The 26160-nt window shown below is 36.0% G+C and overlaps 1 protein-coding gene across 1 annotated transcript in view; it reads right to left on the reverse strand.

Annotated features, from left to right (window-relative positions):
• The window catches only part of DNAH12 (dynein axonemal heavy chain 12), a 62862-nt gene that overhangs the window by 5565 nt on the left and 31137 nt on the right, over window positions 1–26160 (reverse strand). Inside the window, exons 37-68 of the mRNA XM_009571506.2 lie at window positions 25900–26051; window positions 25238–25376; window positions 24986–25152; window positions 24150–24405; window positions 22600–22899; window positions 21280–21458; window positions 19951–20143; window positions 19699–19860; window positions 19208–19402; window positions 18265–18398; window positions 17783–17945; window positions 17278–17358; window positions 16282–16458; window positions 15380–15511; window positions 14678–14767; window positions 13688–13828; window positions 13330–13571; window positions 12838–12985; window positions 11886–12031; window positions 10754–10968; window positions 9701–9893; window positions 8654–8846; window positions 7931–8103; window positions 7295–7435; window positions 6175–6333; window positions 5034–5178; window positions 4049–4199; window positions 3483–3736; window positions 2820–2960; window positions 1884–2021; window positions 767–1000; window positions 186–371 (exon numbers count right to left, since the gene is read on the reverse strand). Of these exons, the coding sequence (XP_009569801.2) occupies window positions 186–371; window positions 767–1000; window positions 1884–2021; window positions 2820–2960; window positions 3483–3736; window positions 4049–4199; window positions 5034–5178; window positions 6175–6333; window positions 7295–7435; window positions 7931–8103; window positions 8654–8846; window positions 9701–9893; window positions 10754–10968; window positions 11886–12031; window positions 12838–12985; window positions 13330–13571; window positions 13688–13828; window positions 14678–14767; window positions 15380–15511; window positions 16282–16458; window positions 17278–17358; window positions 17783–17945; window positions 18265–18398; window positions 19208–19402; window positions 19699–19860; window positions 19951–20143; window positions 21280–21458; window positions 22600–22899; window positions 24150–24405; window positions 24986–25152; window positions 25238–25376; window positions 25900–26051 (5520 nt within the window). The remainder of the gene's footprint in view (window positions 1–185; window positions 372–766; window positions 1001–1883; window positions 2022–2819; window positions 2961–3482; window positions 3737–4048; window positions 4200–5033; window positions 5179–6174; window positions 6334–7294; window positions 7436–7930; window positions 8104–8653; window positions 8847–9700; window positions 9894–10753; window positions 10969–11885; window positions 12032–12837; window positions 12986–13329; window positions 13572–13687; window positions 13829–14677; window positions 14768–15379; window positions 15512–16281; window positions 16459–17277; window positions 17359–17782; window positions 17946–18264; window positions 18399–19207; window positions 19403–19698; window positions 19861–19950; window positions 20144–21279; window positions 21459–22599; window positions 22900–24149; window positions 24406–24985; window positions 25153–25237; window positions 25377–25899; window positions 26052–26160) is intronic.

Consider the following 26160-nt stretch of genomic DNA (forward strand, 5'->3'; position numbering starts at 1 on the left):
AGCTGTGTTTGCTGTTTTCTCTCTCCTGTCTCCTATCTCCCACCTGTTTGTTACTTTCACATCATACTACATTCCTCCCAGGAGGTTTTTCCTCCAACATGAAATAAATTTGACACTGAAGATTCTAATTAAAGAATTTCTGCTTTGTACAAAGTTAAATTGGAGTCATTAGGACAATACAATACCTTGCTGAGAATATCATCTGCAATTTCATAGAGAGTGCTGTCACCACCTCCAGAAGTTCCTTGAGTGCCTCCTCCTTGTGTTAAAAGCAGAGATTCAAAGAGGATCTTCGTTTGCTGAAGATCTTTTGAAATATCCACATTTTCATGCAAACCAAATATCTCCGGTTGCTGAGTAAAGGGAAGACCCTAAGACAAAAAACCATAAACATCTGCATGAGATAGAGCAGTGTGCTAGAAATGGCACGCAAGTCTTCTTTAAGAAATCAAGTGAACAACCACCACTGACTTCAACTGAAGGAGGATAAGGACCTTAACGGTAGATATCTGCAGAGCCATCACGTCACTTACAGAAAGCCATTTCCAAGGAATTCTCAATGATCTATGCTATGTCCTTCAGTCTACTTACTGATCCCCTCTCAGAAGCATTCTAGATCATGGCAAAGATCACACAAGAATGTTAGGCTAGAAGCCAAGCACATTGTTTAATGTGCTGCAATGCAACCTTTTCAACACAGCCTTTGAGGATTGCTTTTTAGCACATCAACCTTAGGAGAGTTCGAAATCCTGTTGCTACTTTTTACCTTAATAAACTGAATGTAGTCCTCATATGTGCCTTTTGGCGGAGCGTAATAGTTGCCACTGGGAGAAAAAGTGTAACGAGGATTTTCGATGATATCTGCATTACAGAAGTCATCCAGCATTGTCAGCAGTAAACGCCTGTCCCAGTCGTCTGTCACTCGACCTCCATAGTTGCACTCACCAGTTAGGTAGGATACAGCTTCAAAAGGAACGTGGCTGTATTCATTTATGAATAACTGAAACAGAAGACATGAGTAATTCTCGAGACTTGAAACGCCTGCAGAATAATAGTGTGACCTACAGACTAAAGGGCTGAACTGCAGCTTACGGAGCTTTCTCCCGAAGTGTAGGAAATGCAGATTCTGAAATCCTTCTGGTAAAATTACTGTTTAAAATAAAGAGGAATTAGTAGTAAAAGTCTTTATGAATATCCAACTTACTGAGTCACCCAAGTAATTCTTGAATTATTTAGAAGTGGTAAGTTTTTCCAGTCTAAATTTGCTAGCTGGACATTCTTATGTGTCATTAAGAAATGTGCATTTCACACAATTTTTCTTCCTATCTTCAGAACCCTCTGATCTCGTTCATTAAGTTCCTGACAACTCTCCCAGCTCTCCAGACTCAACTTTTCTAATTCAGAGTTTCAGCTCTCCTGACTCTCTGCACAAGGCCTGCAGAAGACTCAAGGTCAATCAGTGTTCAGCATTTCATTTTAGGGAAGGAGAACAGTCCGAGGCTCAGTTTAACTAACAGCATATATGTAAAAATAAACAATTTCTCCTCCTAATCACAAACCCCACCGTGACTGACATGGTGTTACTTAAAAGTACAGAGAATTCTTATATATGACAATTTTAACTCTTATTACGCTCACACATACTCATCATACTCCTCATGTCTGTACGCATCTAAAGCTCTTTAGGAACAGTGTTTAATTTTATTGCATTTGTAATTTTGAAAATATTTATATGATTGACACTTCTTGCTTTTGTAGATGAACCAAAGTAATGAAAATCTATGAACATTTGATGTAATTTAAATGCATTGCTTCTTTTTGACAGTTGCCTCATTCCTATGCTTTGTAAGATCAGAGTTCAAGTCAGCAGTGGATGATGTTACCTGCAGCTGTCTGATACTAATCCGCAAGTCTGATTCATTAAATCCATAAGGTATATTCCAACCAAGAGGCCCAAATTTTCTTCTCTCCTGAACAAGAGCATGGAAAAAACAAACTCCAAAGAGCAGTTTCTCCCAAGCCTTTGAGGAAAACAAAACAAAAAAGCATTACACTATTGACTAGCCTATGTGCTAGAACATTCCATTTGATTACCACTCACCATCTAAAGTACAAATACAGGAAACTATTATGCATGCTGGAAGTATTTGACTTGCGAACAAATACACACATAGCTACCACATTTGCAAGCATACTTAGCCAGTTTTTCAAGTAACATTAGGCAAGATTTTTCTCTTCTTCCATGTGAAGGGCTGCTCGCTTCACAGAAATTCAAATTAGCACCAGATATTTATTTTTAAGGCTCATTAGGCAAACACAAAATACAGAGGTATTGTTTAATCCATGACCATATAATCCATACAATCATTTCTACTATTTATTACTATACTTAATGATTCTGAGTCATCCGACTGTTTTTTCAGTTCCTTCCCAGGTAATGACTGGCTAAGTGGTTCATCACCCATCAGTAAGACATACAGGCACTGCGGTACTGGTCCTTGGTAGCAAGAAAAGATCTTCTCAGAGTTTACCATCTCAATACCGACAGGTATGCCCCACTGAAGAATATTCAGAGCTCATCTACACTCTGTAACATATGTGTTTAATGCACATGTAATTTAATAAAGCCTAAAAAAACATTTTAAATATCGCCATGTAAAATTACCTGGCAAAGTGATCCTCAATGAATCATCTTTATCATTGCAAAACCTAAGCTTACAATCATAATACAATTTTTAGCTTATTCACTGGACAGAAATCAGTATATCTAAGGCTGAAAAAAAACCCAGAATGAAACTGTCAAGAGATAAGCATGTTACCAGCTCCTTTTCAGGGCACCCGGCAAAGAATGCAGGATCAGAAATAGGATCAGAAAGAAACGACTTTAGTAGGTTTAACCGGAGACCGGTAGGAGGTTCATTTGTCATCTTCACTCCGTTTTGCAGAATGGTTACTGGAAACTAAACATGAAAATAGCAAAACTGCTTTGAGAAGTTCTGAAATAAATACTGTATTGTTAAAACAATATATTATTATATATGCTTGTTATATAAACAATTATCTGTAAGAAATTACATTTTAAACATCAACAGCCTTCCATAAAAAAATTCTCAAAGGCATCAAGAAAGTAAGACCTTGCTGTAAACAACAAACCTACACATTACAATGCTTTCTTGATATTCAACACCTTATAAATTAAATGCAAAATTAAATTTTTTAATTTATATGAAACAAAGCCTCGGTGACAACAAGTTCTTCATTGCATATGCCAGCAAAGTGCAGTTCCATTCACTAGCCATCAAGATATCACCCATCACAATATCAAAATATTACATAAAACGCTTGGTTTTATTATGCTTATAATTTTTTTATCTCTCCAACAGTCGCATTGTACTGCAGAGAGGTTGACTTTTTGAATATTTCCTAAAAATGCCATCAACTTTTCCTTTCCCCAGACAGAGACGGTTTGGCAATGCGCGTACCTTAGGTGAAGGGTAACTGGTAAGCCAAAGCCTGAAGTCTGGATGACATTTTTCACCGTTAAACTCTTCACATATTTTCTCCAGCGTTGGCATCCAGGAGACAGCTAAATGGCAATTCTGTAAACAAACCCAGGTTCCTTCTTCCATTCCTTTTTCAATCATTTTTGTAGCTATAGGTCCTTGTCCTTGTCCTAATGAGATGGACTGAAACTTATCTCCAACCATCCCTCTGTCATTTGCAAATTTCAGGAGGCCTTGAACAGAAAACATAACATTTTAGTATTTCTTTGTGAAAAATAAGTTACATTGGGGAAAAATTAAGAATGTTTATTACTATTTTGTTAAAATGCACATAATATAGCTTTGATGATGAGTGTAAAATTTATTCAGTTTAAAATACCATTCGCATTTTTAGGGAGCACAGGATTTTACCAGTGTGACAGGGCACACGCAAATCTACCTGCATGAAGTGCAACGTAATCCTCACTGTGTATTGAAGGGGAAATTCAGGTTCCGAATCTGAAAAGCTGTACTATGCTTTGTTTGCACTTTCTGTTTATACTCACTGGACATGGGATCTGCTCCTGGAGACAGCACAAATATTAAAGGGATTGTAGAATTTGAATCTAAATAACTTTTTGTTAGATCTAAAGGAGGTGGCTCAACAAATTTCTTCCCCAGTTTATTGGTTACAAATGTTGTTACAGCTGGAACAATCTGGTAAAAAAAAAGTATATACAAACCATTAATATAAATGAAACATAATGACATATTTGACAGCATTTTTTATATACTATATATTAGTTAAATTCCTGATGCACAGACACCTCCCTGCTAGATTTGAGACCAGTCTTACAGAATGCTTCAGAAGCAAAGCCTTTAGCCCATGCTGACACTTGCCTTCGCTTTTATTTTTTTCCTTACAAAAGGAATAGTAACACTTCTAGAAAACAAAAGAAACATACCTCATACAAACAATATTAAACTACACTAAGACTTTAATTCAGGCTTCACCTGATGTGGAGGATCAACATTTTCCCTCTTAGTAAAAATTAATGTAATTATTCTTTATTAATTCTAAGGAGCAGTTACAATATGTACTTTAAATCCTATGTTCCTAAAGTACATATGATACAATTTGCTAAGTACACTAAAGACAGAATGTGTTAGAAGTTTGCCCTAGCTGTTCAAATAAACACATTTGATGTCTCTTTGCCTTGGAAACCTTTGTGTGAAAACACATGATCCTGGCCTGTGTATTTGTCCAGGCTAATATATCCTGTTCTGGTGTATATTACAGACTAAACATGAACAAGCACTTCAAGGAAACTAAAACAATGAGTATTCTCTGCAAGTTGCACTAAATGACATCAGAGAAAAAAATCTCAGCTGAACTTTGTGGTGTTTGTATTGCTCAACTGAAAAATAAGAGTAGCATTTGTTTTCTTACTAAAATACAATGAAGAACAGATCAGTTATTTTAACAACCAGTGCAACCTATGCTACAAGTTATGGAACAGTTTACAAACACCAGATAACAGATCGTTTTACCTTGTCTGGTCTTAGGCACCGAAGAATTATCATCTTCTGTAATTCATTTAATGTACTATTCAATGGTTCAGGTAATGGAAAGCTTTGTGGCTCTTTGCTGTCATAAATTTTTTGCCACTTGCTTATATTTTCGGAGACATGACTCCTAAAGAAAAAAAGCACTTTCAATTACTGTAAATGCCTGGAGTCTGTCTTCTGATGATTCTCAGCAGCCAATTCCATTGTACTGTCACACAAGCCACTTCACACCTACATTAGCAAAAAATCCTACAGTTAAGCTCCTTCCTGAACAATGAAAACTCTTTTCCCACCATGCTATTGCAGACATACAAGACTCCAGCTGAAAGGTTCCAAGTTGACAATAAGATCTGCCTCTTCCTCCAGCCAGCACTGCTTGGACCTTCTTCGGTCTTGGTGAATTTTCTGCCTCTCATACGTCAGAAAAACTCCACTCCTTAACCGAAGAAAACTACCAAGAAATTCATGCAGCGTGCAGAGCACGCCCTCTGCAGCGGGACAACTCAGACTAGTTACAGTCTGGATCATCACCCACATTGCTACTAGAACTCCAAAATCCCCATTGCTACTAAAACTCCAAAGAGGGAGAAACACAAAACAGCCCCAAACAAATTCTTCTAACAGAGCAGTGTTTCCAGAGTCAGATCCAAATCCTCCAAACATTTGGACTCTGTCAGCTATTTATATGCACGACTTTCACAGCCATGCTGACTCCAGAATTTTGGGTTAGACTCAGGATGAAATTCTCCAGATTCCAGGAGATCAGATTTTACCAGAAAAATTCCTCCCCCAGCACTGCAGTGGAATTTTGCTTCATTTACTTCCTTTGGCCTCCATTGATGCCCTTGAAACATTGTTTCTCTACCATGGAGGCATTCCAAAATAAAATTTTCCTCAGGAAACACCTTGAATAATTTAGGAAAATAGTTTAATTAAGTAATATTATAATTAGCTGACTGACTTAAATAAGTGAAGCAAACCTAATGATGAAAAAAGGGAACAGTTTTTACCATGTTGGCATTCTGGCACTAGTTTATAAAATGTATAGGAAACATTTCTTTCTGCACGTTACACATGCTTCGGTCAAAAATTAAGGCTAATTCACATCAACATTTAACTATACCTCAGTCCTTTCAAAGCTGGGATTTCACTGGCATGACACAATTCATCCCAGCTCTTATCTGGTAGCCAAGATGGATCTGGATTCTCATACTTATTCTTGAGACCCACACCCCCAGTTAGAATGAACATAAACTCTTGATGTTCCATTTCATTTTTAGCCCTGTATTTAAATAAAAAATATGGATAATATTTAGTTATTGATATATAATTTTACATAACTCAAAGAGTTGTTTAAAATTAATTATACTTCACTGCCATTTAGCAATCTTTCTACTGCAGTAACAGCCGAGATCAGATCTCAGCAATCTATAAAGACCAAAAACTGTATGGTAAAATTGACTGATTAAGACTATGGTAAGGGTTTTAAGAGATAAATGATATATTATTCCTGATTTTTAAAGGTTTCATAGAAAATAATGGATTCTAGGAATACAGTAGCCTTACAAATTGGCCAAGGAAGAATTGTCCACATACGGATGTGTAAACATTTTAATTAAGTAAGTCTGCATGCTATGGCTGTAATTGCATAATTTTGAACTTATCTTTCCTTTCACAATGTTTTCATACAAAACCACAAAAAATCAGGAAGAAGAAACTAAAAAGCTGGTGGAAGAGAGAAGACTGAGATCTCATGATGTATGCAAATGGTAAAAAAGAAGACAGAAAATTAAAAATAAAGACAAAAGCCTAGATGTTGTTGGGATGGTCAGTACTGTCTCAGATTTCTTTCTAAAATGTTTTCTTAAATAGCAGAAATTTTCTTGACATAGGATGCTATATAGCACTATCCAGGTCCTTTAAAGAGAGCCAAAGATCCATCACTGACAAAATCATTGGTATTAATAAGCATAGGAACGTTCTTTTCATAAGATGCCCAAAGGCTATACAAAGCAGTGATACATGCAATCACATACTCTTTCATTTGTAAATATTATCAATATTAGAAACCCCCAAACATTCGTACCTTACTCTAAAGACAGTGAGTGATCCTACTCCATCTACTTATATTCTATCTTACTCTATCAGTATGCACAAGAACATGTTATCTCATCAACTCCTTTTTCCATTATAAGAAAATCATTACTTTCCATTATTAAGAGACTTCAGAAAAATGAGCTTACATGAGAAGATTACAACATAGCAAAAACGAGAAGACCAGCTTGTCCTTTTCAAACAGTGAACGACACACATTGCAGTACAAATTGAATGTAAAGTGGTCATTTAGATATCGTAGTCGCTTCTCCAAAATTTTTGATTTGTTACTAAAAAGAAAACAAGTGACAAACTGTGACTTCAAAGTGAATAACTTAAGCAAACCAGTTAAGAAATCTAAATCTTTTTAGAGTTGCAGAGGAATTACATTAGGCCCACATGCTCCACAATGGATTTAGATGGCCATTTCCCCATATTTCAATTATCCTCAGTGTTTTACAGTTATTTCATAAAGTCCCAAGCAAAATAATGAGCTGAAATCAATTTGCCAGTTAGATGGTGGCACTCATAATGGAGACTAGTTCAGAAACAGACTTCACCTTTTCTGTGAGTCACATTCTTAAAAATACTTCAATAAAGAACAGGCTTACAGTTCATTGCTCAAACAGTAACTAGGAAGAGCATTTACCTCATTAACAAATCACATTTTGTTTCAAAAACCTGCATTTAATGAGCAATAAGAGATAAACGGTTTCAAAACGGAGGAAGGCATTCAAAGCAGAGAATGAAAACACTTTATTTTACACCAGAAAGACTGTATTTACCTATCATGAATGGAGTTGATGAAGAGGTTAACAAACCAACTAAGGGAGTACTGGTACATGGGATCAACATTTGCCAAGTCTGCAATGCTGAAGAACAGCACTGACGAATGCTTTGCAATAGGTCGATAACATTCTCGAGATTCAGCTATTTTAAGCTCCGTTTTCTCTGCAATCTAAATATTAACATGGACAGTAGCTGATAAAAAAAAGCTTTCAATATTCTATTTTGTCCAAAGATATTAATACTTAATAACATTATTCAAATACTTCTATATAGGACTTGATAACACAAGAGTGAGACAGATTTATACCAATGTATGCAGCCCTCTGACTTCAGCTGGTATTTCATGCATTTAGTATAACAAAAGTATCTGGGCTTGCATTCCTATATCAGTTCCCCCCGATTATTGATGTCTCCCTGAATACTTCTGTCATTTTACTATTAGTTCCTTCCTTTATCTTAACCAGTTAACTTCAGAATTTGTTACTTCTCACTCAATCATAATATATAGATACATATTCTTCTACATATTTTTATTAAAGACAGACTAAACCATCAGTGATGATTCAAGAGCAGATCTAGTTTTATTTCTCTTCATATTTCACAAGTACAGAATTTCCTCACTCTCCTTTGCATCTGATTTGTGTTCCTTCTGCTAGCTGCAAATTTAAACACATGATTTCTAAGTCTTGTTAAGGAAAACACATCTACACACTCCTCACCTGCTGTTTTTTTGTCACCTCATTAGCCATTATTTTAGCAGAATCCAAGACCTCAATAGCAGTCTCGTCTTCCAAAATATTCCCTTCAGATGAATGTAGGGTTTCCAAAATTTTCTTCTCAATTTCTTTTAGATGCTTTTTATTGGCTGCAGATTGAAGGATGAGAGCATTTCTTTCCTCTTCTAATTCTGGTCTAATGAAAAAACCATATACAACACGAACAGTCAAGGTTCATCTTTACTGACTGTAAAGGAAGCCCATGAGGATGGTCCCTCTTTGTACAATAAATATCTGTGAACGTTCTCTTCAGTTTATAGAGGTTGTTACTGTTCAGTATATGTTTATAATTCTGAGTAGGGATTTCTTTGAGTAACTTCAGTTCAGTATTTGGAAATTCTGTTCCAAACTGTAACATCTTAGCATTTTCACACATCAGCACACCCTGGTTTTCTTTATTATATCTCTGCTGCCTGTAAAAACCACCACGTGACACGTAGAATAAATTTACTGCTAGCAACACATTTTTAGTAAACAGAATTAAGTTCAATTGCATAGACATTTTGGTACAAGCCAGAAACCACTTCCCTATGTCTCTGTGAGGGTTCAGATAAGACTCATAATCAGTTTCAGAGGTACTGTGCACTTATTTAATCTGAAATGAAAGCCAAATTCTCGTGATTATGTATCCTTTTCTGGCAGCTCAGTCAAATTGCAAAAATCACAATAATAATTTAAATTTCAAACAATATTTACATAGTTCTCTGACATTTAAAGACTATTTCAAGAGAAGACTGCTATGAAAATTATAATGACCTTACATCTGCTATTTTAATTAACTTGTGGACACTTACCCCACAATAAACATGACAATTTGTTTCCCTAACAAACTTCTTGGATATGACAACTAGAAAAATAAATTTTATTTTTTTTTAAAAAAAGCTGTTGTTGAGCAACATTAACACCATGTAACGTTCATTTTGCTTTACAATAAATTAATCTTTCACTTCCTTGGAATGACGCCATAAAAAATGAAAAGGCTAGACCTACCTCTCTTTTGCTACAACAATACCCAGCAACTGGTCTTCAAGTCCCTCTGGTGTTATCATAAAATTAAGTAAAGCAACCTTTGTAGCAAGTTCAGGCGTATAATGTGGATTTCTCAGTTTTGTGGTAATAAAAAACTTGAAATCACTGGAATATTCAATTACAGCCTCACCAAGCCTGATACTCTCCACGCCTCCTAAAGTTAAGATGAGAAATATTAAGAAAACCTTTATCTACTTCAATTGCTTACAGAAAAAAACACATCTGATGAAATAAAAGCAAGTTTCTTTTCAATGAGACTGACAAGTAAAAATTAGTAAATAAATAGAAGTGACACCAAAAATTCCCACAGATTTCACTGAGGTCGAATTTCACTCTTAGCAGATGAAATTGAGTTGTTCCAATTACTACGGTACTTTCAATGCACATCTACAATGCTGGAGGTGGTAACAGAGCCATGGAATTATTCTGTCATTATCAACTATTATCATTATCAACTATGATGTTCTTACAGACTATTCTTTCCTCAAATTACCTGTCTGAAAAGGGAAACTCAAAAAATAAAACTAGAAAAATATTGTTTGAGCTTTTTTATCTCTTCTTTTTTTTCCCCAAGAGGAAAAGAAAAGTTGAAAACCAAATTCATAGCTACTTAGCAACTTTCGGAAAACACAGAAAAGTTGTGCCTTAAGCAAAACGCCTTGATAACTTTTCTTAATTTGTGCAAAATTAAGTAAGTATTAGTAGTAGACCAAAATAGAAATGAAAATTAACAAGTAAATGTAACTGAGAATCTTCCCTTTGCAGACTCAAGTGGCTCTATTTAGACTCCTATAATGACACGGTGAAGGTTGTGACAGAAAACTACCATCATGTGATGTATAAATAATATTTATTAAAAAATAAAAGAAAATTTCAGGTTGTTCTGAAGTTACCTCCCTCTTACTACAAGCAGCAGGAAACCAGAGAGCAATAAGAAAACACCAAACAGCACCACAGACTGTAAGATGAAGATTAATGTAATCTACTTCAGTGTTAAAATTAATCTTGATGTACCTTGTTTAAAAGTCTGTTTAAGTAGCAGAGGCTCAAGTGATGGGTCTAGCTCTTCTCCAACATTTTCTAGCAGAAGGGGAGTTCCAAACTGAATGCAGTTCTCCAGGGTTCTCATGTAATCCGTGTCACTAAGCTTGATGACATTCAGGCGGTTTTCCTTCTCAAAATTCTTGATCCATTTATTTGCTTGACCTTGAGGATCGATCATTAGTGGCCTAGAACGTACAAGACAGTCATATCAGTGCTCGCAGAAGCTTTTCAGATTTTAAACTACTTTCAAATGCTTTTGTGTCAGGTTGTCCAGGAAGAAGTGATACAATTTAAATTCTGCTATTTTAAGAGATCAGTGAAAAATGGAGGTATATGCGTTTCATCAGAATTTGAAAAGTAATACCAAAAATAGTTTTAAAAAATCTTCATAACATTTTCCACAAAATAAATCAGAATGCAGAATTCTTGTAAAATATTCTTCTGCCTCTCCCCTAGGGTTCCCAGTATTTAGAATTTGTTTATCTTTACACATTTTGAGTTCTTTCTCATATTTTTTTTCACTTTAAAAAAATAAAAGTCAACAATTAGTTGCAATTTAAGTCTGACTTGTTCGTCGAGATAGTGTGAGACTGGAAATGTAAGTGGAGCAGGGAAAGGTGACAATATTTTCATTTTGTTCAACAGATTTGTCCCCTTTGCACTTGCTGATTTCAGGTATATTTATGTATTTTAAAAAGTGAGGCACAAATGACATCAACCTTCTCCACCCTCGTGGAACAAAGCAGTATTCTAAAAATGGAATTACACACTGTAATCTGAATATAACCCGAATCATAAAGACTAATTCTTGAGAGAATACAGATCTCAAGAACATCAATAAAAAGTTTTATATTCTTATTTCTACTGAGTGCAGACTATTCGCAGATAGCTCTCACTAGTTTCATTTAACTTCATGTAATCTAATTGAAATTTTATTTCAGACATCCTAAAAGAATCCTTTACATAAATCTGAGTTTCACACACAATAAATAAACATCTAAAAAGTTAGTTTTTCTCTACAGAAGCTACACGGTCTCTAGACATTTATTTTGCTTTTTATTTCTTAAGTGAAAACTTGTTTGGATATGAAAATTAAACCTACCAGCGTCTTGAATTGTCAGCAATGACCCCATTGTCTACAGAAAATACGTCAGTAGGCAAACCAGCAATATTCCAGGCTCTTATTTTTATAGGGTCGCCAAGAGTCTTACTCAAAGAGAAATTCTCAGAACAAGGGATATTTTTCTCCTGGGGGAAAAAAAAAAACCAAACAAAAAAAAAAAACAGAAAAAGAAAGGAAAGAAAACCCCTCTTATCTTTATTCTATATTTCTTTGCATATTTGCATCTTTTATTAAGCCACTTCAAATCAAAATAACCTCGTGCATTTCCTTTTAACAGTTTGTAACAGGTGAAGTATAAGTAAAAATCCTGGGAGAGAGAAAATCACCATTTCAGTAGCTTACTATATTTCCCCACTGAATATTTATAATGCATTACCTTAAGAAACTCACACACAGTTGGATATCATCCGATGATTATATCTTCCATTAACTTAGTAACACAGCGACACAATGCTGATTTGTTACTGTTTCATGTCACAGTCACAATCAGTGACTTCAAATCACTTGATTTATGAATGATGGCATTAGTCTAAGTCTGTTAGGACTGTCTATTTGCAAACAGCCTAACAAACCATTTAATTAACATATAAATATGTGCTAGTGTAAGTTATTAAAGACTTTTTTTACGTGACATATAACTGCATTTCAAAGGTAATTCTTTCACTTAAAGGCACAAAGAGAAAATTGAGAGATTTTATTTAAGTAATAAAAAAGTCAATGATGTGCTCTTGTTTCTGATAAGTTGCTTCAAATCTAAAGTAAATTCACTGATTTAATTGAATTAAAAATTACAGAGCATTAGATCAGCAGAATTTATCCCACTGATCTTAAAGAGTTGTACTAGGCTAATATTAAACAAACCACAAGCGATTTTTGACGCCTCTTGCAGTAGTTTGAAAATAAGCAAACACGTCTAAGATAGCCTTCTAACCTTGCACAGTTTGCTCCAATCTTTGGTACATTCTTGTCTAAATCCAATAGTAAAAGCTCCCAGATACGCTATCACACCAGCCGATATCAGCACATCTCCTGTCAAATTATCATACATGTCTTGAAGACCATTTGCAGCATTATTCCACCTATGACAAGCACAAAATAGAGAAAAAAATGGTGCTGAAATCCACACATAAGTGATATCGATGATAAAAATCAACTTTTCTTGTTGCTGCTTATGGTAACTTCAGGTGCAGAATAAGGATGTTCTGTTTCTGTATTTCATTCTCAGTTTGAAGACTTTCTCCACAATTTTCCCCAACTTTGCTGCCCATATTTTTATATTATAAACAACCGGAAACCTTTCAAAGGCCCAGACTGTTCCACTCTTCCACAGTACAGCCCTCAGGCAGAGATACAGAGATTCCAGAGAACTAAAGTTCTGTTTCTACAATGGCAGTTATATCAGACATTTTAACATTAACCTGACCTTGACTTCTCTCCACCAAGGCCTCCAATCAACTTCTCTGCTCGTTCCAGTTTTTTAGCACATAGATCAACCTGGAATTCTAAACGAGCCTTTTCTTCAGTTTTCTCAGTGAAGGTTCGTTCCAAAGCAGCCAAATGATTTTCAACTTCTGCAAGTTCTTCCCTCTTCTGATTCAGGAGTGCCATTGTCTCTGCTAAGGACTGCTGTGCCTCTCTTAAACGATATTTCTTGGGTGCAACCACCTATTCAATTACAACCAATACACAAATGCTTAAAGCACATTATTGTAACTTTATTATTTAATACAACGTTTAGGGTCAATATACCAAGTACTGAGGGCCTCGGCTCAAAAACGCACCTTTGCAACCCTGTCATACACCTCCATCGCCATAATCCATTTACATAAACCCTCTGCTGCTGAGGAAGCTTTAGCCACCTTATGCGGATCAAACTCGGGATTAGTCAAGTATTCAACTCGAATCTTCTGCATGATAGCTGCCTGGAGAACAAAAGCGTTACAGCTCGTCAAAATCTTGCAGCTGATACTTTACAATCACACTGATTGATTGCCATTTCTCTACACAACGAAATAGGAAAGAACTACTCAGTATTAATTGTGGAAGAAATCACTGCTCATTTGTTTCTTTTGATTTTCCTATCTCACTTTGTGGTCTTATCCTGTTTTCATCCTAATCCTATCCTTATCCTTTATAATCATGCACTTGGTACATTTGCCATGTGGCAGCTACGGAAGTGCTAAGAGCATTACAGTCACCTAGAAGCTTTAGTTTACTCTGTCCCTTGTGCAAAACGCATTGTTTGCTATTTTTTCTCAAAACAGAACTGTTGGGCATCATTATAAAAATCTATTTCTACTCATGTAAGACAAAAACCTAAATTAATTACATCGCTTGTGCTTACTTTTGTGGATCAGTTTTATAAAGGGTAAAGCATATTCAACTTCTACTTAACTGGGCAAACAGCAAGAATCACAGTTTCAGATAGTAAGATCTTTATGGTCATGCAACGTTACACACATTCGTGCCCAGAAGGACATTTCATTCAAATAGAAGACAGGTTCTACAGAAGCTTTAGGAATTGCAAAAGGAATTCTAAAACCTTGTGAGCTGCCACTTACAAGGTTCTCCCTGAGGAATTTTGGCTCACTTGCCATGACCATACTCATCCTTTAGAGACCGTCTCTTATCTGGTAAGGATCCTCGGTTATAACAGAAGTTGACTAAATTGGGACAAATGGGGCCTCTGATACAGTATTTTCTAATTTTTTTCCCCTGCAAGAACATAGCTACATGGCAAAAATCACAAAAAAATTAGACAGAAGTCTTACTGGAATATTGTCCTTGTCATACTCTTTCAAATCCTTTAAGAAATTCATGTCACCAAGTAGTTTCTTGCTTGGACCCCAGTAGTCCAAAATCTACAAAACACAGTAGGATATATGTTTTCAAGACTTAAAACACACATACAAATAAAAAATGACAGTATCTTTTAATTAAAACTCATGCATATTTAATACTAATAATCTTGTATTTCCTTGAGACGTCAAAAAAGGAGAAAGATCAAACATTTCCCCCAAATCCCACCTAAAGCCAAAAACTGAACGGTGTCTCAGGGAAAAGTTACATGCTATCTGTTATCTGTACAGGTGTCAAGCAAATTAAATGTCTTCTCTTCGCACATTACAAAATTTCTTCACCGAAAGGGTTCTCAGGGACTGGCACAGCTGCCCAGGGAAGTGGTTAAATCACAGTCTCTGAATGCATTTAAAAGGCAGGTAGATGAGATGCTTGGGGATATGGTGTGGTAGAGGACAGTTATGGTTGGACCTAATCATCTCAAAGGTCTTTTCCAACCAAACGTTTCTATGAAACCGGAGGAAATGCGGTATTGTGGAAGCTTTCAGTAAAATAATGGATGGAGGCTACAAGTACTTGCCTACTTTAATGGACCTTGTGTGCTATTGTTTATTGAATAAGTGCTCGGTGTTGTGAAGGACACTTTTATTTGAAATTACTGTCTGTCATTTTACCTTGCTTCCAGCCTTTAAAGGATCTGCAATTTTTTCAGGCTTTATGTCTTTCATGACACAGACAGCAGCCATGACAAGTTTGACACCAGACGGAGGATTTTTCATTGATTTAACAATTGATATATCAGAAGGCTAAAATAAAAAACACATTTTAAAAGATTATGACAGATGCTATGCCTTTCTCATCACTAATATAAATGAATTAAGAGGAAAAAAGGGGAATTGTAACACTACTATCAATGAACATAAGGATGGAGGGCTTTTAAAATAGCTGACACAGTGTTAACAATATCCATCAATGTATCTTATGCGGAGGAAATAAAAATTTACTAAATGCTACTAATTGGGAACTCATGATTAATCAAAACTATGTTTTAAAACGTCCAGGTGAGAAAAATTTCTTATACACTTCTGTGTCATCTAGGACACCTCATACACTTCATAACTCCAACTACGCCAAATTCCTGCAGGACTTTCTCAACAATACTGCCTTCAGATCACATGTAGGTCTTGACAAGGATAAAATCTTTAAACCAAAGATCCAGATAATTCTTAGCCATAAACAAATGACATGTTACACACTGGTGGCCAACAGTAACTTAGCTGAAAGGAAATTCAGCTAATAGCACTGCTGACAATTTCAGGTTTTGGCTACTTCTCCCACAAGAAGGCTTTCTTGCAGATAAACCCTTTTTTCAAATGCACATCCCCCTTTGTATTCTGACTACAGGGAGAGGAAATATACTGAACAATGACTGTACAGATACTCTCCTTTGCCAAACCTGAAGAAATGTAACAGTTTTAAAATTGTTTTCATCTTAGTGTATTCTTTTCCAAATAAATGGAAGGGTTTCGTGATGTTAAGTAAGTCTTGCAAATGCTGAAGCTAAAGACCAGCTTGCCTTCAAAGTGTTAAGAGCATCAAGTGCAGCCTCCAGGGCTGGGATGGCCTCTGCCAGGTCACTCTCACATTCATTTTTCAAGGCCTGAGCTTCTTCAGCTTTTTCTGTAGCAATTTCTTCATCTACTTTTACAGTTTTTCTTTTTTGCTCTACTTCTGCAGATTCTATTTCTATAGTCTAAAGAAAAAGACACGGGTGAGCTTCCTTCTGACCAGCGAAGGATCAAATAAATTGAAATTACCTAGGACAGCAGTTACAGAATTCTGTATGATATAAAGAGAAAAAAAGAAGTATTTTGGTATTTTCAAGTATTTTTAAGGTCTGTCAATGGAGTAATTTGTTTCTTAGCACAACACAACACCATCATGGAGCTTTAACAGTAGGCAAACTGGATGAAATCAGACCACCTAAAGAGATCGGTTTCTAAATCCCACTAAATTTCCATGAAATTAAACCTTTCTAGGATCCTTCTAAAAATGAAGTGTATAATCCCTGTGCATACAAAGACAGACTGAGCAAAACTGTTCTTGTTTATTTTGTATGCTGAAGAACTATTTGTGAGTTTTACAATGTGTGTGAATGACCTTGGGAAATCCAGTCCAACCTCTATTAGCCTGAAAGTTCCTCTAACATCCTCCAGCACAGAATTAGGCAAGGAATGTATATCCAGAGTCTGTATTTTACACAAATAATACAATTTACTCCAGTTCTAAGGATATGGGCAAAAACAGTGGCAAGTTTCACAATACTGTAAACCCCAGTAAACAAGTGAGCTCAAAAACTTGAACTCTTATTTCCTGAAAGGCACAGATCAGCAATCATACACAGGCATATTCTTTAGAACTTGTCTACAATCAGCTCAGATACTGAAGCAGAAGTACATTGTAAAATTAAGAACACCCACTCAAACCTAATTATTATGAAGATGAAGTTATTGGTCCCAAGTGTACATACGCTTAAGCTAAAACCCACAAAGTTGTATTTGTATAACTCTACCTTCATCATGCTTGCATTATCCAATTTAGCCTCTTCCAGTTTGGGCTGCAGCTGAACTAGTTCTTGTTTCATCTCACCAACCTATACATAGGCAGAAGAATCAGGCAGGATTCAGTAGTGCCAAGTACAATTTCCAACAGTTTCTAAAAGATTTAACTTTTACTGATGAAAAAATTATTGATGGAGGAAATAACGTTAAGTTTTAAATCCAAACACTGCAGAGACTTGTTTTTATCTCGTATGTACAATCTCTAGTCACTTATAGTCACTTGTTAACCAGTTAGGAAAGGGAAGCTCTGTTCACATTCTGCCTGCCCAGCAACACGTGCCTCTGGCACAACCGCTATGACTGTAAGGAAGAAAAGGCAAAATATATTTCTTAGTTTTACTGTTGAAGATTGAGCTAAAGGAAATCTGAAGTAATGCTTTTGACTGATTTATCCAGGAAAATACCTGGTTTTGCTAAACATTTTGTATTCTCGGTTCCATTTTCGTCCTAACTCACCTGTGATTCAGCAAAAGCTAGTTTCTGTAGTCCATTCACATATTTGTTCTTGGCTTTCATCACAGTGTCTCGCTTCTGAGTAAGAAGCTTCTGAAATGCAGCAATAAGCTCAAGATAAGAAGTAGGAGTAACATAATTATGGCGGCCCAGACTTTGCAAGAACCTATTAAAAAAGAGAATCTTTAAGCTTTGTTTTCTTTTTTTAGTTTAACTATTGCTAGCAAAGTTACATAACTGCTTGACAAAGAATAGGATTAAACAACTTCAACAATTTTACAGAATATTTTTATGCAGATACACAATAATATTAACTTTTAATACAGAAATTAGTAGTAATGAAACTCAACCACCCACCACTTTGTTGTTTCTTCTAGAAGTTCAGCTATTGTGCTACTTCTGCTCAATGTACTACTTTCAACAGCATTATCTTTTCCCTCTTAATATTTCTACAAACTAATGGGTTGTTTTCAAAAGAAACTGACCTTGCAGACAGAGACAAAACCGAGGTATGGAAGTATTTGCAGATGGGCACAACCTCCTGCCGCTCATTGTCTGTGAGCTGAAGTGTTTCTAAGAACTTATTAGCCACACATTCAAGGGCATCCTCAGGCCATGGCTGAGGGAAAAATAAGCAGAGAGGCACTTGCAAAATTCAGCTGTTAGAAGTCTTCATACTTTTCAAAACAAGTTCTACCATTCAAAATACCAGAATGAGACACCCTAGTCCCAGCTGCGTCTCAAGAATAATGAACTGATATAATACACCAAGGTCACTATCCAGGCAATCCTTTCTGGCAACTCCCAGCTGACCTTCTGTTTAAAAGCTACGTTATTGCCATTCTATCCAAACATTTCTGTGTCTAGATCATCTTTTGGCAGAAAAATTAATTGATGTCAGCACCAGGCCAAGCTATAGAGCTAACTACACTTTACTGAGGGTAACATCGCTTACACAAAGGATCATTTACTACGGGAATTTTCCAAGATTTTGTTCTGCTATAAACCATCTACTGATAAACAATAGGACCTGCATTAGCTAGTCATCCCTATGATACATGATCTGCTTAAGGGGCAGCAGAAGTTACCATCTTTTACAATCAGTGGAATGGTTTCTCTCATCCTTTAAAACATACACATTATGCAATAAAAGGACAAATTACCATTCTTGAAGGGAGACTACTCACCACTTCAGAAATTTAACATTTCTAGCAACAAAATTTAACTTTGTTTACTTGCAGAAATACTGAGATTGTACACCTACGAGGTCCCAAAACATCACAAAAAATGCCTATGCTACTTAAAAATTTTGAAAAACATGGACCACTTCTATAAAGAACACATGAGAAAAATCTAACGGGACTTGAAAATACAGATTGCTAGAAAACTGAAGTAGTTTGTTGAGGAAACAACATCATTTTCACATACCTGGAACCAATCAATAGTACAGCAGTTGATGAGTGACGGAAACTGTCTCAGACGATTGCGGAAAGCATCTCCGATTGGGCTGAATGCTACCACAATATGGAGATTTTCTTTGCAGCAGTTCACAAAATATGCAAACAAGGCCAAGGGACTGAGTTCCTCATGCTTATTGACAGCTTGAATTATTGCACGAACACCCTTAGGAATAATGCATAGGGTACAGATCATCGTATCATTTCTCATTAAGCACTTCTCAAGTCCTATAGCAATCCCATTCATGACAACATTGTCACGAAATTAATTTTTTTATCAAGGAACGAAACAGGCAGAACAAACCAGAAAACCAGAACAAGTAGTAAATATTACTTGAGAATAGGATTACGTTTATCTCTGACACTGATAATTTATTCACATTGAACAGAAAAATTATTCACATTGAACAGAAAAAACAGCTGGAAAAGGGAAGCGCCGTTAAAGATAATTTCTAAAGATACCTCTATAATTTCCTGTTTTTCATCAGCTGCAAAAAGATTGGGTACCTCTCCAGAGTTGAGGACACTGTCAACATCTTCTAAAAAGCTTTCTTCTTTAATTTGTGTATCTGTGATTATAAACACAGTTTTCAAGCCTTTTACACCTGCATTCCTGAGAAGACTCTGAAAAGGCAAGACAGTTAAAACATTGTACATTCCAAAACATCCTCCCTCAACATTAGGTAAAAATGCGGACAGGTTATTAATACTTACTTTCAGATCTTCTCTCCACTCATTTTTGCCATAGGTCTTAGAAATCTCTGGTTGAAAAACACACATTTTTGCCATGAATGCTGCAAGACGGGTCAAAGACTGGCGTCCGCTTCCTCCCATTCCAACTAACAAAGCATTCCCCCCTGGCTGCTTCAGAATACGGCTTATACGAGACAGATGTTCCAATGCATACCTGTATTTGAAATGTATCGATTACCAGAATGGCAGAAATAAATATATATTTGTGCCTTTATAAATCTGTGAAACAAGTATAGAAGTAGCATCTCCAAAACAGATTTCTGAAAGTGGGGTGGGGAAGAGGAAGAAAGTGAGTGGGAATGCACCAGGAGATAAAACAAAACTCACAAGTCTTCTATTACACAAATATTAGCATTCAGCTAAATTATAAATGGCTACAAATCACTAAAAGGAGTTGGTAGTGAGGAGAACAGGAGCATTATATGGATAAAAGTGTCCAAGAAAACCAACAGAAAGTCTCTACTTCTAAATCACAGCAGTATTATCAGTTTTAACTTTCTTGAAGTATCGCAGTTTAAATACTTGTTAAAGGAACAACCTAGGTACAGGTACTCATAAATGCAGCTTGTCAAAATGACCTAGACCAAAATAAGCTGCTATTAGGAGTGCTTAAACCATAATCTTAAACCATATGCTTAATGAAGCATCTATATGTCCAAGACAAATATGAAAAGGCAGTAAACTCAACAACAGGGAAGAGGAAGGTGTTGTGACCTTCTGATCTGTCTTAGTTGCAGTTCTGCCTGATCACAAATTAAGGCAACAATATCAGCCCACAGGGTCTAAAATCTCACAGGATTAGCTGCAACACCAGCCTGGGTCCACGCCTGGAAGTGGGGATGGCTCTGCTGCATAATAACAGAGCAGACAGATGACTGTGATTGTTCTCTATCTCACTCTATACCTCACAAACTTAGAATTCTTATCCTTGGTGAAAGAAAGTCCAGTGGCTGCAGGCAAAACCAACTTCCATCTTCCCCAGTAAAGAGGCCTGGCACAAGTAGATTACCCACCTGCATTGGTGTGCAACGTTTCTGTAGCAACCAAAGAATATATTCAAAGTCCCTTAGGAGAAAAACTACTCATTATTTACTTTAGGATAGAAAAAGCAGAGGCATAAGAGAAATATCAGCTCACTTCCGTCTTAAGAGGTGTAACACCACAAACACTTTAACAGATGCATAAAGGGGAGGAGACTTAGAAAAAACACAGTCCACAAATCTGGATATACTGAATTACTGACTACTGCTTAAAGCTCTTAATAATTGATTAATAATTGATTGTACACACCTGAAAACTACAAGGTTCATTCTTGTTTTGTGGGTTTGATTATATTCATCCAGACAATGCTCCACAACATCACTGAACAGCTGAATGCTTGGAATTTCAACATAAAGTCTTTCATCTCCATCAAGTTCTGGATTCATGTAGTCACCAAAAAACAAACTCCTCATGTCTTCTTCCATTACCTATGATAAATGTTCAACAAAATCAAGTTTAATATTTAATGAACTATTCCTCATTGAAACTTCAGGGAAAAAAAAGGAGGATTTAGACAAATATTTGAAAGAAGAGAACAAGCACTGAAATATTTTAACTCACAGACAACACACACCTCAAAATTCTCTGTATTAAACAACATAATTATTCCTAATTTGTTCTTGGAACACAATTGGCTCAAAGAGCCATTAACAATCTCACAACCATCACCTTCAGACGACACCAAATTTCTACAGACGTGTGTTTAGCAATTTTCAATGCATTATGACATGGACAACTAAGACCACGAAGTTATTTCTCCTACACATCAACGAAATGACAGGAGAAGAAAAAATAAAAAACAGAAAAAAGGAAGACATGGCATATGGTATAACCTGGTTATTCAACATTTTAAATATTAAAATTTCATATTAATTACAGAATGCTGTTTACCATATAGTAACTCAGTCACAGGCTAAATTTAAAAAGAGAATGTCTCTTTATCCTGGAAGTCCATTCAGGAGTATTCATATTTGTATTTCTCCTTGCAGGTACTGTACTATGCACAAATCCCAGCTACTTGTGTGGTAGTGATTTATAAATCACTCTGGTTTCTTCTGCTCTTTCCCAGTGCCCAAAGATTCAGCACATACTGCTGCATCTCCAAGAAAAGGCGTAACAGAAGTTTTTGGGAAAGTTGCTTTGCTTACCTACTGATTAATTATATACTTTATTTCTACGTGCAGACACTTAAGAGCTTAATAAAATACTATGTTTGGGAAATTAACTTTCATCATCAGTAAATGCTCATTAATTTGGGGGTAAATCTGAAAAAAAATTGCACTTTTTTTTAATTGAATAAGAAACAAGTTTTTGTTTCACTATCAGAGAGACAGAATTCTTTCATGGAAAAGCAGTAAGTTTACACACATTCTAAATTAAATATTTTTTTGAAAAGGATGTTTATGTACAACAGTTTAACCTTTCCAAACATCTTTATGAAGAAGCCACTTGGCCAAATTCAACTCAAATTTTCAAGCACATTCGATCCAAAATTTCATCTGTGACTGAGAAACTTCCTAGTCCTAGATTTTTAATGAAAGCAATTATTATGCCACAGGTGATACTCACAGGTGCATTTTCTTGCTTCAGGTGTGCAAATACTGAATCAAATTCTTCTTCAAAATGTTCTTTCACAATATCTTTTGTTAAGTTGTACAACCAGGCTCTATCATTGTCTTCCACTAGACGGTCATAGAAAACACGGAATACCTCATGTACAAACAGCCGAATCATTACATGTTTGCTTTCAACTGATTTACTCTTAATGAGCAAGCAGCCATGGATAACACGGGAAAAGTCACGCAGGTTGAACGTATAATGAGATTTGGCTGGTGTAGGCAAAAGATTTTTGATGGCTTTCTTATACACCTTAAGATAAGAAGAATAAAAAAGAATAAAATCAACAAAACAGTAACACTGACTCTATTATTATAATAAATCTTTTCTAAAATTCTATTTCTCAAAGAAAAAAATCACACAAGAAATTCTAATGCAGTCTAAAGATCTTGAAGTCCTCTGTATGTATCGGATGCACCTCATGCAGTTCTGGATCATACACGTACTACTAACCTAAATCTGCAAATGGGAAGAGTAACTGTTGTAAGTGTGAAGAAATCTGTTGTAGAACCAGGAATAGCACTCAGACCTCCAGACTTCCTACGATTATATGATATCCTCCTTCAAGTGAAATACTGAATGATGAGTAGTGGTAACTTCCTAGATTTTCAGCTGTTTGTATGTTTGTTTGCATATCTACAATTACTCAAAAATAAAGAGAGTCGGTAAAAATGCTGAAGGAATAGGCAGATCAAGAAAAATGTTTCTGAGAATGTTTCGCTCTAATCTGGAATGCATCAGCTGTTGTTAGCTCATGGTGTTATGACCGGGACAGTGCCATTTCTCATTACACTGAACATAACATGCTGAAGTGAATGCTACGCTTTGATATTATGTCTGTAACTAAATGCTTCTTTGCAAAAAAGCCATGAATTGTCATTCTTTTTCTATGCGTACGGCACACTGAAAACACGATCGTCACTAAAATCTGTAGCTCGGAACTGCACAAAACATTTAGAAATTCCATACAGCTGGGCCTAATGGCTTTCCATTTCACAACACTTGTGTGATGTCTTTATTGATATTAGAGTTCAGATTCTAGAATTTGCAGGTTCACGTTGCCTTCCTTAGCCTGCTGTGGCATATCCACAGTTACCATAAAAACTGGGAGAAGGAGAAGAAAAGTGGAGAGGGCGATTTCCTCAGTCTTAGTCTCTCTGAGAAGGCATTCTGGAAGGCTTGCAACCGATACTTTCATTCTGTCTGTGTGTGACAGCTTCCCATGCCTGTCACACCCCATAGAGATTCCAGTCTCGTCTGTCTTACATGATGTACCATGGAGCCCACATTAACACAAAATCAAAGACCCTTTTCCTCAAATAAGAAGATTACTGCAAATATAAAACTAAGACGATTTTATCAAAGCAGATGAGGCTGTACGGTAAAAACAATAAGGAATAAAATATCTAAAATCTCTGCCTCACTAAACAAATTACTACAGAGCCAGTGGAACTTTACTGAACGAGTTAAAGGAAACTTCCATTAAGCAATTGGCCTCTTACCTCTAAAGTGGCAGTGACAATTTGATTTCCAATTGTGAAGAACTCAGAAGAAAATTCATTAGTCTGTAGATAGAAAGCTACGATGGTAGAGAAGATACGGACCATTGTTTCATCACTAAAAGAATTAATAGTGCAAATGTTGAAGTGTCGCAAAAATCGAGGAGTAACAGGATTCCTCCCACCACCTGGAGGCCCCATAGCAGCCAGTAACTGTATATCGACAAGTGTGATTTTAGATGTGTCCTTTAAATCATACCTTCAAAATAAATTGCAAAGTGACATTTAGATAGTTATAGATATAAAACATTTGTTACAGCTTAGATACATCCATATTCAAATGTTTTGAAATGTTCTTTAAAAAAAATTACGATGACTACTAGAAGCTTGGATGAGAGTAAAAACTGATGTAATGACGAAAATAAAATTTTTATGTAATTACATATATGTATCTATGTAAAACCTACTATTTCGCTCTAGGAAGGAAAAGAAAAGAACAAGGAGCTACATTGGAAAATCATAAACGATGAAAAACACAGACGTAAAAAAATCCAGCTGTACAAGAATGACTGGACTATATACAAATACTGCTGAAGTTCAGCAATAAGACCTATAAAACACAAAATTAATCTCATAAGCAATTTTCTAAATTGAAAAGTCACTTAAAGAGCAACATAGAAGCTGCTGCAACTTTAAATAACATATTTTGATATAAAAGAAAACTGTCTTAACATTTACAAAGCACTTAAAGGAAGTTTTGAAAATGAAATTCAAGTGAATAAATAATTATAACAGCAGATGCAGCAACAAAAAAATTCAATAGTATTTCAAATAATTACCAAAACCCATGGTCAAAGAACTGTCTTAGAAGCTCTATCGGAGGCTGTGCGCCATATTTCTCCAATGCAGGCATGTTCAAATCATCTACAAAAATAACGCACTTCTTTCCCATTGGAGGACCAAAGACTCCTTTGCGCCTCTTGTCCAGCCTGGCCATGATAATGTTCTATAACACAGACGGGAATATTCAAAACATAGATTAAATACTCACACATTATATTTTTGAAACTGAAATTATCTGTTCTACTAACCTGGGTCTGATTGGCACTGGTTTGAGCTGAAAAATTAATAAAGAAGGGAAAGTAGCGTTCCTTTTCCAAGTTGTTCATTAACTTGTCCTTGACATATACCGATTTCCCTGTACCTGTTGGTCCCACTAAAAGCAGGGGTCTTGAAGGAAAGAAAAAAAAAAAAGCATATTGACTGCAGAAATCTAACTATGAACTAATTGCAATTAGAAGTCAAAGGTTTTACTAGTTTGCCCTGTTTTTCTACCTCTAAAAACATTACATGCCCTAAGATGAAACTACAATGTTTTAACTTATTCATATAACCCCTTCATAATCTGTTTGCTCCCTCCTCCAAGAAAATGGGATCTCGGAGCCGTTTCTCATTCCCTCATCCTGCTGGGTTTGGAGCAGGTACATGCACACACTTGTGAGTTTTATTTCTCTGACAGGTCTTGCAGTAGTTTTACGCTTTCAGCCTTTTATATTTCCATCTTTCATGTGATTTGACCATAGCTAATAAAACTGATTTTTAACTAATAGAACTGATTTTTATACCACCAGTCAAAGGAAAAACTGTCCTCTTTTATTACCAAAGAAGAAAGAGGGCATGAGAATTTCTTGTGCTGTCATAAAAGCATCTTCAGAACAAGTGGACTAGAACTGGATTATAAAAAGTCACTTACTTGCCATGGGCAATGAAGAGCTCTAGCAGAAGAGTGTACCGCACGGTGTCCACAGTTGGGACAAGAATATCTTGGATCTTCACATTCTTATTACTGTAATTAATATTTTCAATATATTCATTCCAATGAACCCAACGTCCTCTGCCTTTCAGCTAGGAAGAAACCCAGATGGACAATAGAATGATATCACTGCTGTACACAGGAAAGGTTCTCTCTGCTATGCTTTTCAGAGGAAGGTGCTGGCCTCTTCTCCCAAGTGAC

The sequence above is a fragment of the Cuculus canorus genome, chromosome 11 (assembly GCF_017976375.1).
Source record: "Cuculus canorus isolate bCucCan1 chromosome 11, bCucCan1.pri, whole genome shotgun sequence".
In the NCBI taxonomy this organism is placed as follows: Eukaryota; Metazoa; Chordata; class Aves; order Cuculiformes; family Cuculidae; genus Cuculus; species Cuculus canorus.